The sequence below is a fragment of the Papilio xuthus genome, unplaced genomic scaffold, assembly GCF_000836235.2.
Source record: "Papilio xuthus unplaced genomic scaffold, Pxut_1.1 DF826938.1, whole genome shotgun sequence".
NCBI classification, from domain to species: Eukaryota; Metazoa; Arthropoda; class Insecta; order Lepidoptera; family Papilionidae; genus Papilio; species Papilio xuthus.
Window position 1 is genome coordinate 370082 of NW_013531711.1, and position 16563 is coordinate 386644.

Consider the following 16563-nt stretch of genomic DNA (forward strand, 5'->3'; position numbering starts at 1 on the left):
AACACATTGGTACATGGCGGTACGAAATATGATTTTCTTCAATACTACATACTGACATTCCAATTTGTTTAATATGTATCGATCAGTAACGCCTACACTTAAGTTGTGATTTGAACTACATATTCTAAACAAGAGCAAGTGACCTTAATTAATTTAAGATTTGAGAAAGTCGATCATCGCATGTCTATTAAGACACGAAAACCGTTATCGTGATTTAACTTTACTAGAAATTAATCAATTAAAGCCACTTTTCTATCACAAATTACTCTAAACTAACACGAAAAAATACAAAATGTATACTCTAACGCTTAAAGCGCTTTTTATTTTTTAAATTGTTTTAAATTGTCATTGAATTTGATTACAATTTATTCCGTAACTGCGTCCTTTGATCTATTGAAAGAAATAAAGAAAAAAAATGGCATAATCTTTACGTCATATAACTTTCTTTTGTGGTCGCTTCACGTTATTGATTGCGGCAGTACACTAATGTTATAAAAAGGAAAAATTTGTATTTTTCTGTGTTACAAATAAATTCAAAAACTACAGGATCGATTTAGAAAATCTTTCGTCTTTAGAAAGCTACATGAATAAGTTGCGTAGGATATATTCATTACTAGCATTTTTTTAATTCCGCGTGGAAGAAGTCGCGGGCGAAAGCCCGTGATTTACAATTGGAAGTGTGCAGCGCTGCAACCGCTCAGAGGTTTGATGTCGGATGCGGTGAGACCGGTCGCGAGTCACGACGCCGTTAGCCGACAGCGGATCGCTGGAACACCAGCCGTCCGACAGAGGTCAGCACCGCACTTCACTGGGACGTGTTCTCAATTAATAGCTATTGCATTTTGTTTGTCTTTACTGTGGGTTTACACTGCAGTTACATTTGTATTAACATATTGACATCCCTTATTTTCTCTTTGACAAAACAGAGACGGCAATATTTGTCCCACATCCATGTAATTAGTGTCATTATAATTCTATGTCTCATATATTGTATTTAATCAAAACAGTTTCAGATACTTTGAGAAGTAAATTTTCCTCGTCAGAATATTTGCCGAAATTTTAACAGTGGTAGAGTCCGCTTTAACATCTTCGCACGAATTGGCCCGGGTCGCCCGGTGAAATACCACGACCACACAGAAGACAGGCGTCAAGTGGAAGCAATTCCGCGTTTCGTCTGTTGAGTGTGCGTCCCGGAGGCCTAATTTAGTCCTCTTTCCGGATGAGAGGATGCATGGAAAGGGAATATATTTTCTTTCTGTGCATCCTCTCCTCCGTCGATGAAAGGTGGGCAACGCATATGCAACTGCGTATGTCTATGGGCAACGGTCACTTCGCTATATTAGCGATTTCAGGTAGCCGCACGTGCGTTTGCCACCTTATGATATAAAAAAAAATAAGTAAAAAATGAGAATTGAATAATTATCATTGTACGCAAGGAAAGTTTCCTTATATTACATTAAGCAACACGTGTAAATTAAATTACACCAAACTTAAATATTTGTAAAAACGTTTAGGAATGATGTACAATAACAATATTTAACTTTCACTTTTTGCTTTCTTTTGCAGACTGTTTACAGTTAAACGTAAACGTAATAGAACAAAACACATCTATCCATACAAACATATTCTAGGGAACCTTTTTATACGCATAATAATTATTCAAAGAGAGAATTTAAACTTCTTTTTATCTGATAAATGGCATCGCGTGTTTGTTCTCTTTCTTATCCTGTATTTCTTTTTTATCAAGGGTTCTTCAAAATAAAAGCAACACACTCTTCGATTAAATGTTTATTATAGAATTATAATTATAACTTAACACAAAATATATACAAAACACTACGATATAACAAATAAAAGTAATTAAAAACAACAGTAATCTCTGCTCATTGTTACAACTCACTCTTTTTACACTGAAAAATAAAAAAAACTACTCGATAAAAGAAAGAAGTAAAATCTGACGGCGCCACTATGTGCCAGTAACTTTTTACTTTTTTAGTGGCGCCCTCTAACTAATGTCGCTAATTATGCTTAGACAAGGGTATTGTTAAGAAATTAGGTTCACTAGAAAACTATGTCAACTTCTTATGTTCAAATATTCGAAACCTTTTATATTTTTAAGTTTGAATCGTATGTCAAAATGTTTTCCTAAAAGAGAATGAAAATAAATCGTAGTGTAATTGGATACCATGGACGATACAAATCTACTTATTTAACCTTCGTTTATTCGTCGACCATTCATTTCTCAACAGGTATATCGGGATGTAGGCCAAAGAATGGATTGTATGGAAGAGTGACATGATCAAGAAGGGAGTAACGTCTTCAGTGATAGTTTGATTTGGAAGATGAACACTTGTTCCAATATCAAATAAAGTCAGGGTCAAGATGGATTTCTACGTCAATAGTATTTTGAGTGAGAAAACATTATCAAGCTTCGATTCTTAAAATGTAGTAATTAATAAAACATTGAGTCATCAGTTCTATTTATAATTTTATTAATTAAACTTATAAATTTATATTAAAAGCGTTTACAAAAATAAGTGCTAATACATAACAAACGATAAAATCTTAAATAGGTGGTACTTATGTGTATAAAAATATAAGATCAAAGTTCAGATCTAGTCAAGATGGCTTCTAATATAACACAGATCATAACTAATAAATGCATGAAACTTTTAGGTGACGTTTTATTAAAAAGCTCATAAAAAATTAAATAATAACGGTTTATATTGCTCAACAAAATATCTTGCCTTTTAGTTCTTAATATATAAAAAAGGGTCTTGATAGATAGACGGACGGACAACAAAGTGATCCTCTAAGGGTTCCGTTTTTTTCCTATGAGGTACGGAACTTTAATAAATATTTTAATATCCGATAAGTAAGCTCAAAGTTATTTCGATCGCCAGTATTCCTGTTTTGCAATTAATTGCGTAATAAATCTTTCCAGCCTAACTAAGTATTTACAAATTTATTTAGACTAGACATTTTAATACAGAACTTTAGAAATTTTAATTTACAATAATAAACATGTCTTTTTTATACCAGTGGACTGTTGAAATAATATTTAATAAAGTACGAAAATAAAATTTGAGTATCCACTTACTTAGTTTCTAAACTAAAATTTCCATTTAAAACATACCTATCTCTGTTGACAAAAATGACAGGGATGACGATATGTCTTATACAGAGATTTTGATGTCAGAAATAAACATTAATGAAAAATTTTATAGATCTTTAAGTAAAAATCGTTTTAAAATCTAACCATATAACATTGATAAAGCAAAAATTACGTCCATTATATAAAAAATCGATTTGTATTATAAATATTTGCGCAATACAAGAAAAACAACTCATAAAAGATATACAACTGTTTTTTTAATATACTAAACATATTATGCATGTAAATGTATGAAAATCTACCAGAATATAGATATTTTGCTATGATATTGACAGTACATAACGCATGCAACTGATATTGCTAAAAAATAACTTATGTACTGTTATGTTTTTAAATCTAACGACATTAAAATTAAATAGAGAAAGATTTTTCTTAATTTCTTATATTTTCAAAACTTAAATACTAAAAATGTGTCTTAGATCTATCAATATACTGGAATAATAGCACCAATATGTTTAATCACCGGTCCAATACATTTTGTATGTAAGTAAATGTAAAGTTTAAAAAATAGTTCTTATTTGTAATGAGTTAAAACCAAATAATAGATTTACGTAGCTTTATGTCTTGTCTATTAAAACACAACTCTGCATTGTTTCGTTAAAATAAAAATATTGAAATAACATATATGTGTTACTGCACATATTGTTGTTTCAATTTTTTGAAAGCAAATGTAAGGGATGACAATATTTTTCAATACAAGTCAAACTGCAGACGAAATTCACTAATCGTTGGTTTCTGAAATCAAAATCTCCGTTTAAAACATATCTCAGTTCTGTTAAAAATAATGATAGGGATGTCAATATGTTTTATACAAAAAAAATTGGTCTGAGAAACCTACGGTAAGAATAGTAGAAATGCACAATAACATGGTATATAAATTTCCCACATATGTGTTTGTGTTTACAACACAACACTGTCCTATCATGTTATTGTGGTCGCGTAGTTAGCATTTCTATATAATATTATTCGCGTGGGTTATATGTTTTCAGTCTATCTGTATGTGAGTTATCAGCCTGCCTGTTGCACCACGGCCGCGCCGACCGCCGCCACTGCGGTGGGAGTTGCTACGCTGAACGAGGTGATGAATACATTGACTATGGTGATGAGGAAGATGCCGAGGACTGTCATGTTGTTGATCTTGTCAGCTTTGCAGATCTCCTTCTCGTCTTTGACGTCGTACCGACTGTTCATGATAAGGCCAATGCCAACAGCAATCTGTAACGTTAATTAAAGAAAGAATGTTAAGGGTGTTTGATTGTTTTGACTTGTTACACTTTAGTGGATAATTTATCTCTTTCTCGTTGCTTTATGAGATCAAAATCTTCGTTTAAAACATATTGTTGCCTCTGTTTTGACAAAGATAATGACAGGGATGACTGTATGTTTTGTACAGAGCGTTTGGTCTAAGAAACCCACAGTTAGTCTTCTAATTAACAATATGTATCCGTCCAAAGCTGTAATTTTTACCTAATTTTGCCTATAGAAATATTGACCTAGACGTTCGATGGAACAGAACGCGTTAAGACGCCATAATATGCAACCTACATGTACACTAATATTATAAAGAAGAAACATTTGTAAGTTTGTAACAAATAAATTCAAAACCTACTAAGCCGTTTTCAAAAATTCTTAACGTTGGAAAGCTATATTAATACTAAATAACATAGGATACATTTTATGTTGAAATTTGTAACTGAACTCTGATCTATGATAACGTGTTGGTGCAATGGGTTTACCTGGAAGATAACGCTAAGCGAGATGAAGACGAGGCTCGGGTAGAAGTAAGGATGTGCGGTCGAAGATTCGAGCACGTAGCGCATCTGGTTGGCATTGGCGGAGAGCAGCGCGAGGTCCATCATACCCTGCGCCAGGTTCTTCTTCTGCTGGTACGTGTTCACGTCCGGGATAGACTGAGGAGGTCATAACTCATAAGTCAACAATCATTCTACAATAAGAGTCTATATTTACATGTTTTTTTTCCAAATTATAATAATTCTGTAATATTTTTTAGCTATCTTTGAGATTATAAGTATAAAGGTCTGACTAAAAGTTCAGTAATTAAATTAAAAATGCAATAAAACTTACGCCTGGGGGCGGGTAAGGTGAGCCGGGTGGATCGTTGATGCCGAATCTATTGTCGAATCCGTTCATACCATCTGCAAATAAGAATTTATATTCATATTAAATATACAATTACAACACTCACGGAACAGATACCAGCTGCGACTTGTATTTTATTGTTGCTAATAACAAGCTTTCTAAAACGTTTTAGATTTACATTTGCCCATTGTAAAGAAAAGTATCTACATTTCAGATCTAATATGAAGAAATTAACTCTATCAATCGTAACATATTTATTTTAAATAAGTCATGCAAGCTGTTTCCCGTTAAGCATTTAATGGAACAGGTTGTGTACAACGTAACTACATAAGTATTATAATATCCGCCATGTTGCGTGCCACTCGCATGCGATGTCTTGCATATTATGTACACTATGATTCTTTTGTTCTTTTGTTCCATGGCAAGTGTGCCTTTAATTAACATATTTTTTTCTTAAATCGTAGATAGAAGATTTTTTTTCGAATACAAAATAGACGAAACTTTTACAAAGAGGAATTAACAAATATTTTTGTACATTAAAAACCATTATTTAAGAAAAAAAAATATCTTTTTCCTTTTAAAATAATTAATTTAGGAGTTTAGTTAGATCTAAGACTTTTGTTAGTCGATCACGTTTCGTATTTAATAAATTAAATTAAGAGTATAGTAATTTAATTGTCTACAATAATCTAGTTTCCTCATACATGTCCACAAATTAAATGGTCATAACTTCCTTATACAGTGGAATCCGTATAAATCATAAGACAGCGTTGAATTGTACACGAGATGTTATTTGATCTGACGTTTCTAGGAAACAGTTAATCTGTTTAATAGATCTTATGACTTAACATCTTTGTTAGCGTTGACCTAGTTTAGATAAGTTTTTTTAACTTTTTTCTTAGGCTCCTTTATATATCCTTCGGTATAATTTTATATCCTTCGGTGAAAGTGTTGCCACATTTCTTTTACAATCAGTGGGCCCTCAAATTTTTCCCGCTAACGTACATTCCCTCCGGCTCTTCCGTGCATCCCAAGGGCACCTGGATCTCATTAGTATTTTGTATTTTACTCTTTAGCATATTGTACTAATTGAAACATGTTTGTTGACAGTTCCTTTTATATAACAATGTAGAGGGCGCTTTTGGACAAAAACTCTGCCAAATAATTGTGCACGCTAGTTTTGTGTATGACGTGGCCGAAGCTTGGTGACTCAGTCATTATAGCACTCAGCAAACTGGCTTCACAACGCAGACATATGTATGACCTTCGTAATGCATTTTTATAATGTCAAATTAGTTTTATTAATTATTCTGATGTGAAAAGAAAAATATACAAAACTTGCTTTGATCTGTGATTGTATTTACATCATCGAGAGTATAATAATTATTATGGTGATGGGATTGAGAAAAATCAATGATAAGATTAGGGATTAATGCATAAATTGCGATAAAAATCCCATAGTTTGGTATCATCACAACTAGCATCAAATACTTTTTTCTCTTTATGTCTAACCATAACCGAGCTAACCCATTGGTGCAAGTGAAAATGTGTTCTTATAACAAATGGTATGTTTTCACATCCTCGGCCCTTTCATGAAATGAGGAGATGGTATGTGAAGATAAGTGAGGCAATAGTGTGAGGTGTCGGGGTGTGAGGTGAGGTAGGGAGATGTAAGGTTAGGTGAGGGGTGTACGGTGTGTAATCATGCATCCAGTCACCGTAAGGATAGTCAGTCTCGTCGGTGGCAGGCCACGGCCATTTACCCTCGTCTGTGCCGATGCCGTCGTCGTGTGTCGGATGAGTTGATCCATCGCCGCTTTTCTCCTCGCTCCCTGGAAAGACAAATATCAATCTACATTAAATAATAATGTACAGGCTTCTTAGAAATTCTTGTGTTAGCATTCATCTGAACTAAACAGTGTTGCTTTTATAATATTTAGGAACATATTAAAACCAAGATTTTTTGTATAAAAAAAGTTTTTAGAAAACAATAACTTTTCTTGCAATTATAATTGTAATTAATTGTTCATAATTTATAATATATTTATAAAATATTATCGACTGACCGCATATCGTTTCGGTGGTGAGATAACCCAGTTGTTACTGGCCTGATGATAGGAACAAATGTAATGCTACACGAAAATGTACTGATATGTAAGGAAATTTAGCAATAATTAAAGATAATATAGTGGGGAAAACCTGACGTTTTCTTTATAACTTGTAATCTCATGCTGTTAGAAACTTATACTGTATTCAAATATTATCGAAACTGAAATAAAATAATTATGAACTTTTGACATACGCATTGAAAATATAGATACGCTTCTTTTTAATAACCTAACATACAATTACCAGAAAATAAAATTTGTTATGAAATAAAAAATATATAAAAAGAAAAAAACAATCTCCAAAATTATAAATTACTTCATGTCACTGGATATATTTTGAATAGTTATAGTGTTTAAATTGATGATAACAAAATTTAATTCAAGCAAACTATTTTGTAGGACGAGTTTAAAAAACAGTCTTGATATTTTTAAATAAATTTAATTATAATTAAACAATGCAAGCAAGTTGTTAACGAAGACATTGTTTGTTATTCGCACGTTGATAAGAGACCGTACAGCAGACGTTTAGAGGACGTTTCTCTTTATATAAAATATATATTATATACATAAATAGTGTAGTATATAAACAAAATATTTCTTTAACTATACGATTGTTGCTAAGGAAAGTTGCGTACAGTAATTAAGCATTTACATGTCCATCTTTTATTATAATTAGTTTTTGCTCGCGACTTCGCAGAAATAAGAAAAAAGGGCGAAATTTCGTGTGGTACTCGAGAATATGTTCTATATCTGTGTTAAATTTCAATTTGATAAGTAGAAGCCTTGCGGAGTTTTCGCGTAAATATGACAATGAAATCAATGTTGCGTCAACTGCACTGCGGTTGGTCTTGACAATCCCGGCAATCCCGATTTGACGGTGACATGGTATAAAATAGTGGTCCTTTGTTTACCTTCGTGTGGTCCGTCATGTTTCTTATCCCCGTGCTCGAGTAGGCCGTCGTCGATGCCAGGGAAGGGATTTGCGTCTGAAGGCTTCTCCTCGTCCAGGTCGTCTACCTCGGGACCTGGAACAAGTTGATTAAAATCAATTATGTTAAAATGGCAGGAAAAGCACCCGAACAAACAGAAATAGCGAATGCAATTTACATGTTTGTGGACAATGTTTTGATCTCGATTTTCAACAGAGTATATCTACACATGTATTTACTGTGTATTTAATTAAATAAATGTAAAATATTTTACCCGCTAGCGGAGGCTTCGGTCTCTCCTTTTCGGGCTCCAGTAGTGGCTGCGATGGGTGTCCGGCCTCTGCCTCGTGGCCGCCGATATGTGTGTTGAGCTGGAAACATAAATTAATTATTTTTAATATTAAATCTAAAACACACTTGTAAATTTTTTTATAGTGTAAAGTGGCAAATTACTAAACAAACATCTGGTATCGCTAAAATAGCTCAGTGATGCTCATAGACAAGATAAAATAAAGTATTTAGTTACTAAAATTTAATAATATCTTTTTCATACGTTTTATAAAACATAAACTAAGTAAGCATTGTATTAATGTAATGAGACACGATGAATTAAACGTGTTATTTAAATACGAACTGCTTATGTAAATTACATATTATTTGGCGTTTCATGAACAAGTTTCCTTCTAAGTGCGTAATAACACACCTTTTTAAAACTTGCTTTAACGTACGTCATTCTAACTTTATAATGAGGTTCTATTCAGATTTATTTATATCCAATAAAAATTGGGTTAGTTGACCACTTCATTTTTACTGCTAAAATGCATACAAATAAATATAGTTTACAGTGGAAACTCACTTTAAATAATACTAAATAATATCCCCATTAGTTTTGGAAAACGTTTTTATAACTTTATTTAACAAATAACAGAATTGTCGAGTGTTAATGAAGCTCACTATTAAATGTTGTTTTGCATTAAACATTGTTTAATTTTTAACCGATTTCAAAAAGCAGAAGTTTCTCAATTCGTATGTATTTCTAGTGAAAGTTGTTACCGTTCTACGGGTAAAACCGAATGCAATGTTTTTTCTAAACCATTATTAACAACGTAAGATTGGCCGTTTGTGTATGTAGGGTTTTCCTGTTCACTGATTACTCATTACAATGTCTTGTATTGCAGACTGTAGTAATTACACTCGTCATAACGCATTATCAGTGCCAAGGTTGCATCGTGGGATATTTGTGCATGCATTTTGATCGGTCTGCAGTAAATTTGAATTTATAAGCAAAATGGTTTCATTGCACAGATGTAACTGAATTATTTCAGTGTATCAATATTTATACTTGTCTTTTGTACGTTGAAAGTTTCTTTTTTTTAAATTTCATATCTTATGTTGCTCTTACTAATATTATAAATACTTTAAGACTTTATTAGTTAGAATAATTTGGCGCGAATGACGTGCTTTCGTAACAAAATCCAGTGTCAGAATGAATAGTGCGGGGACATAAACGTCGACATATTAGTAAGGCTAGTGTTGTGCCAGTACACCTGCACAGGGTCGGAGTTTCTTTCTAACAATACTTATAGAAGTCATCTCCAAAACGGAACAAAAGAACTCTGTCAAAAGAACTAGTTTGGAAGAACTCTTAGGCTACTTAATTTCGCACATACGAAGACGCGGGCTATACGTAGTATTTTATAATGAATGAATTATTAGGAAAAACTTATTAAAGGTATGTAAAATTGATAAACGTAATATATTTGAACAGGAAAGTAATTAGGTATTCTGAGAACAAATAAATGTTTTCCACAGGTTTGGCAGCGGTCGCACGTGTGGGCGTTGTTCGGATCGGCTTTAAATAATATCTGTAGGTTAGTTTCAAGGGCACAGGGCTATGCCACTGATTTTTGTTGTTTAGTCAAATTTAAATAATTATATTTGGCTTGATACGACACCGGATCGTTCGGTGAATGATCTATTTTAGTTACGAACACACACGATCTAGATAACACATGTTAGTGTGTATAATGCACGGTTGTTTACCCGCCAATTTGAATCTAATTGTTTTTATGTTAATGAGTACCTGGTTTCTAAATACGAATTCGGATTTCTAAAAATCAAAATTAGAATTTTTATATCGTATCAAATGTTTTAAAATTGACTGACACTTAAAATAAATTGTAATGAAATAAGAAACCGCACACATAAAACAAGAAAACGACAAATGTACCTATTCAATAGAAAGAACAAAGAAAATAATCACTGAAAAGTTACTGAAATACAGCATTTTCTTTTTGTTTTATTGTTCAACAAATTAACATTAAGTAATTCTCAAATTTATAACCAATTAAAAATGCACAATTTTTTTTAAATTGTTATAAATTTCAAGGTCACCGAGGTTAAATGCATGAAAACATTTTTAGCTAAGAGATATCCCACTTTAGACAATTAGAGTCACTTTAAAGACCGCTTTAGAAGTTAGGATTTTCCTCATCCCGCTACACATCTCCAGTAAATGCACAATGTTAACTGTACAGTTGAACTGCACAGTTTTAACTGAAAGTGTGTAGACAAAACTGAGAACTTTAAAGTTAAACTGACAGCTCAAATTTTGCCAGAACACGTACGATTTAACCGAAGAAGGGGACTAGACAAAGTTCAGTCGCTCTGTAGCGATTCCATATAGAACTTCAAAAATGTATAGAATTGACAATAACTTTCGATAAGTCACGTGAATGTGTCACTTTCATGCATTTTTCAAATTCGTTAAGGAATCACTACGGAGCGAAAGCACTTTTTCTAGCTCCACAGTACAGTAATATAAAATTATGTAGCCGACTTTACTTCTGCTACGTAACTTCAATTAAATTGCAATCTCGGGTATGTGATACTGAAAATGTTTTTTTTTTATATCATAAGGTGGCAAACGAGCGAGCGGCCACGTGAAATCGCTAAAGTAGCGAAGTGACCGTTGACCATAGACATACGCAATTGCATATGCGTTGCCAACCTTAAATCGACGGAGGAGAGGATGCACAGAAAGAAAATATTTTCCCTTTCCATGCATCCTCTCATCCGGAAAGTCCACTTCGACTTCCCATCCTTTCCTTATAAGAAAAGGGTGGGAAAGAAAAGAGGACTAAATTAGGCCTCCGGGACGATGATAATTTTCAGACGTTTTTCCCTGAATTTATTTACGTCTGCAATGTAGTAAAATTACAATGGTAAGTTTCTTGCATGCATTCTATTAATAAAGACGTAGTTTTTGTCGCGCGACACACAGTCGTGTTGCGACAGACTACGCTAAATAATTTTAAAATACCTCTAATACGTATGCAACGTATTAGAGACACCTGCCAAATGTATGTACAATAAAAAATGTAAAATATCCGAAAACCAAGGTTTATGAAACACTGCTTTTTGACTCTACTGGTTTGATATTCCTCAATTGGATTGTGACATACGTTTTGAGACAAGGGAAATCATCAGGAAACATCATATTTACATGCCAAATAAAGAGACAGCAATAAATATATATATATTCATATTTATACGAACTAGATTTTCCCGCGACTATGCGTAATTAAAAAAAATCGAGTAATAATTATAGCGTATGAATTTTTGATATTTGACCAGTAGTTTTTGAGTTTATTTGTTATTAGTACCTTTAAGTGACATGGCACTACAAACTAAAGTATTGAAACGTTGGCGTTGTTAGGAACATTGAATTATGAGTAATCTAATCGACTATTACTTACAATGAAGCTACGAACGAATGGTTCGTCCGTAAATCCGTAAATACTGACATGACTATATTACAGTGTGGTTTCCCAAATTATTTTATATTGACGTAGCAATAAGTTTATTTGTACTCATTTGAACAATTTTACCGCGAAGCGTACGTAAATGAGATGGCGTTTCTAAAAAATTTATGTCAAAATAATTATTTCAGTGACACATCGTTCTGAGAATTTAATTTCAGAATAAAGACTTTTTGACGATCGCTTATAATTCATTTCCCAAATATATGTATTATTGACATTAAATACATACATACTCTATAAAGGTCTGGATTTAAAAAAAATAATATAAACATGTAAGTAGCTTTATTATATGGTTGTTTCAGAAAATATTTTTAATAATATTACGTTACTAACGAAACGGTAGAAAGATTTATTAGTCAGATGGATTTTCTCATTTGGGAAATTCCTATAGAAACATATGTTCATCTCTTTCATTCAATTTAAACATAATGAGACAAAAATATTTTTTCATTTATCAGCAGAGAAAACAGACGTGTTCAGAGAGTCTGGACATTTACAAGGCATATAAATAAGACGACGATAAAGATTGAAATTTAAATTTAGAACTTTAAATCCAAAACTAAAACTATTGGATCTTTTGTCAAGGGAAAATTGAAGGAAACGAGTTAACAATTGACGTACTATTTTAAGAGTTAGATGTGTCATTGAAATTATTGTTTATTGCACAATCAAGAACTTTATGAACTGTGAACATGACTGATATATAGTATATAGTTGTTAATTATTTGAAGGCTGTATATAGTGTGTGAGTAGTCATCGTTCACTCGGGGTCATTAACCGCAGCCTCCGAGTAATCTCGGGAAATTTTTTATGTTTACTACTCGTATGGGTGTCTCTGCAAGTGCTTATGTGTGTAGACGCAAGCACACATGGTGTGACTCTTGTGTGCCTTTACGTCGCGCCAAATGCTGTTCTATATAACTGGCATAAAGTTTGAATTGATTGATACGTTAATGACGTCACAACGCGGAAAAAACAAGTCAGAGCTTAGTTTTAATGAACCGTTTATTTTGCTCGTATGTTACATAAAATAGTTTTTTATTTTTTTTTAAATGATATAATTCGCAGTTACAATCGAATTTTATTAAACGTGATAAAGAAAATGTTGTTTTGTTCTATTGCAACTTATACGAGAAACTGTTTTGTAGATCTTAAACACTATTATTACATTGGCTTTGATCCAGATAATAGGAAATGAGATTTGTATTCGTGTGAAATTCAATCTGTTTTATTGCATTCTTAAATAATATATGCAGCTCACTTTTTTGTAGGTTAAAAATAATTACGCGATTATTTCATTTGCTCGCGAAAGTTGGAATGCACAGACGAAATACTGTTTTCATAGTATTTGACGTAGCTTAGTACGTTTAAAAAATATTAACATATCTTCGACCGAATCCGTTGCATAGAAAACAATATTTATATTGTTAAATAAATTTTAAGGCCATAAATTAACTTTAGTTAAAATCAGTTTAATACACGATCCTATACATAACTAACGGATGGTTTCTAAGATCAACATCTCTGTATAAAATATATCGTAATCTCTATCATTATCTTTGACAATACAAAGATAATAATATGTTATAAACGGGGTTTCTGGTCTCAGAAACCCACGGTTAGACGTATAAAGGCCGCTCCACATTTAACACAATAGTTATATTGTTATACATTTTTGGTAGAAGTTTGGCGCCGCAATGCTTTAGTAGTTACATTTAAATTAGGTTCTTTACCTAGGCTTTGTATTCCAGGCGAATCTGTATATACAATAGTAAAATTTAGTTTATAATTTTACAGAGGATATTAGAAATGAGCGTCAAATTGTCTTTGTTTAATCTGCTCACCGCACTGACGATTACTTTTTAGTAACTTAAACAGTTCTATAGTTTCCTATATCTACAATTTGATGTATACTAAAGATCTCCCTCGGCCACTTAGTAACTCTGTGTACGACATTATGAAGATAAAGATTTCTAGTAGACAGTACGAAGCAAGTACAAACCAATAAATCAAATCGCACTTCGCAGCAATAATCTGAAACTTTCTCCCTGAATGCCACACTAACATGAATAATTCACAGCATCATAATGTGAATAAAAACATTGCATTTTTGCACGGACCACAACGCATATTAATCAATTAATTAATTCTTATACGCGCACTTCAGAAAAACTAACAGTGATATTTAAATGTAAACAAAATATAAATAAATAAATGCGGCAAACATTACCCTCTAGGGTCAGTTGGTTAAAAAGATAGACCCCGTATCTGTTATCATCGTCGTCAGCTCTTTGTCCCCACTGAGAGGCTCAGAGCATACCCTAAGTCAGGTGTGACTACCATAGTCAACCATGATGTCAAAATTCGTGGTTGACTTCACACATATCTTTGAATTTCTTCGCAGAAATATGTTGTGATAAATACAATTTGTTTTCAAAACAATTATACTTAGCAACAGTTATAATTACTGATTTGAGCATGGTCTTATCATTATCAGATGAACGTTCTCCTCGGGTCATTGCAAGGTATTATGCACGACTCGATAATGAATAATGTCAAATTGTTATTACATATTATACTGAACTCACAAATTAACCAAAAAAAAACTGACTACTATCAGTCAAAGTGCATCATGACTTTCACAAATTTCATACGATAAAATTTTTAAAACAAAACTTATTTTTTAGTTTTTTTCAGACTCAAACATTATATTTGTCTTCGAAATAAATGTCCTTAAAAACTATTACATTTGAAAATATGTAAATGAATTTAATATTATGTGATAGGTTATTGAACGAGTACCTCATTTTAAGATCATCGGCCAAGGTTAGTCATTGATGACATAGCTAAAACATATTTCATGTTTAAAAACTTTTGTCTGATGATTTTAAATATTTCAGGTAAATACAGTAAGTTAAATTATCGTTACTTAATTAACAATGTTATAAGATGAGATGGATTTTAAAATTTTAAACATGATATAATCAGTATAAGCAAGAAGTTTTCTCAATTTACTTAAGTCATGATATTGTCAAGTTAATTAGCTAACTTACAGTGTCCTTGCCGTGGGTCCTTTCGTTTATTTGATGTACATCCGGTTTAACAACACCCCTAGGAGAGGTAGGTGTGCCGAAGACCATTTCCACGTCATTCAGATCCAAAGGTTTCGTCCCGTGAACCTTGGGAGAGTCCACTTTGCTTAAACCCGAATGACTCGACGACATTATAACACTTAATGTTATAAACAACAAAACTAACAATTATTATCTTTAGCTATTCGTTTACTTTTAACAGTTTTTTTTTAATTGCAAAGAAAGTTTTCAGTGAAGCGTTCGATAGAGCGCAGCACAATAACACGTCCGCTCTTCGCGCCGGTCGCAATGTTCACTGACAACTCACACACAGCGTGTGACTTAATGACTTGATCTCTAAAAATACCATAGTTCCAACACAAACAGAGTAACTAGACGATACTTTGTGAAATATACAGTGGATTCCCCGAAGTTCACAAGAACACATCTGTTTAACGTCAAAATATTAATACTTTCTTTGCGTTCATAACTTTGTAAACTGACAGCGAGTTTAACGACTCGGGACCTAAATCGTATTGGAAATGAATACGCATATAAGTTTATCACGATTGCCTACACATAGAAGATATATTTGTCTGTGAGAAAATAATTAGGAACAGGTTATAGTGAATATACAGTGTTTAACATTAGAAAAAATGACCGATGACCTGGTCAAGGTTGCGGGAGCGTCCTGGATGCGGGTGGCACAAGATCGGTCATCGTGGCGATCTTTGGGGGAGGCCTATGCCCAGCAGTGGGAGTCTCATGGCTGAGTAGATAGAACATTAGAAAAAGTTGAATTTCTTTGTCAAATGAAAAATCAAATTAATTAAACTTTTTAAATCATACAATGACGACTTGTGTAGAAAGTTCATCAATTTTTAACACGGCTACAAGTATGTGTGTTTTATGAAAAATAAAGTTGATAATGATCAAATATTAGAACAGAAACAGTATCGATGTAATCCTAAGTTATTTTAGGTTGATTAGAGTACATGTCGGTAACCTAGGATTATACTTTGTAATTATATGATCCACGAGGAATTAAACTTAACGTTTAATAAACTGGTTCTAAAATGGATTATATAACGTTATATTAGTTTAGCTGTACAAAGAGGGAACGCTGCCAGTATCTTCGGGACCTTGCCTAAAGGGACTCCTTTTAATAACATATTTTAGTGAATTATTCGTTTTTTTTAAATATTTTATTTTATATCATAGATTTAAGAATATATGTAATTAAAGAAATAAGGACGTTATATAATGTGAACTTGCTCTACATTTAATTGTTTATATTTCTTTTGACGGCGATTTTCTATAGACAAAGTAAACATATTACCACGCGATTTAATACTA

General features: G+C 32.7%; 1 protein-coding gene across 2 annotated transcripts; it reads right to left on the minus strand.

The window, feature by feature from the left end:
- Window positions 1-3265: 3265 nt before the first annotated feature.
- Window positions 3266-15535, minus strand: NijA (Ninjurin A). Of its 2 annotated transcripts, none has more exons than XM_013317614.1 (7): window positions 15190-15535; window positions 8587-8683; window positions 8295-8408; window positions 7039-7107; window positions 5261-5331; window positions 4912-5085; window positions 3266-4390 (listed from the first exon to the last, which is right to left on the minus strand). In XM_013317614.1, the coding sequence occupies exons 1-7, from the start codon at window positions 15358-15360 to the stop codon at window positions 4184-4186; spliced, it is 903 nt and encodes a 300-aa protein (XP_013173068.1). In that variant the 5' UTR covers window positions 15361-15535; the 3' UTR covers window positions 3266-4183. The 2 variants fall into 2 exon arrangements, with proteins under 2 accessions (XP_013173068.1, XP_013173066.1); XM_013317612.1 differs by having other exon boundaries at window positions 6994-7107.
- Window positions 15536-16563: the final 1028 nt, after the last annotated feature.

What these genes read in the sequence shown, in the direction of transcription:
- NijA (XM_013317612.1), bottom strand. Translation starts at nt 15,360, where the DNA reads ATGTCGTCGAGTCATTCGGGTTTAAGCAAAGTGGACTCTCCCAAGGTT. An exon ending in GGACCCACGGCAAGGACACT is followed by an intron (nt 8,684 to 15,189) that starts GTAAGTTAGCTA and finishes TTATGTTTCCAG; the next exon opens with CTCAACACACATATCGGCGG. An exon ending in CACCTTACCCGCCCCCAGGC is followed by an intron (nt 5,086 to 5,260) that starts GTAAGTTTTATT and finishes TGACCTCCTCAG; the next exon opens with TCTATCCCGGACGTGAACAC.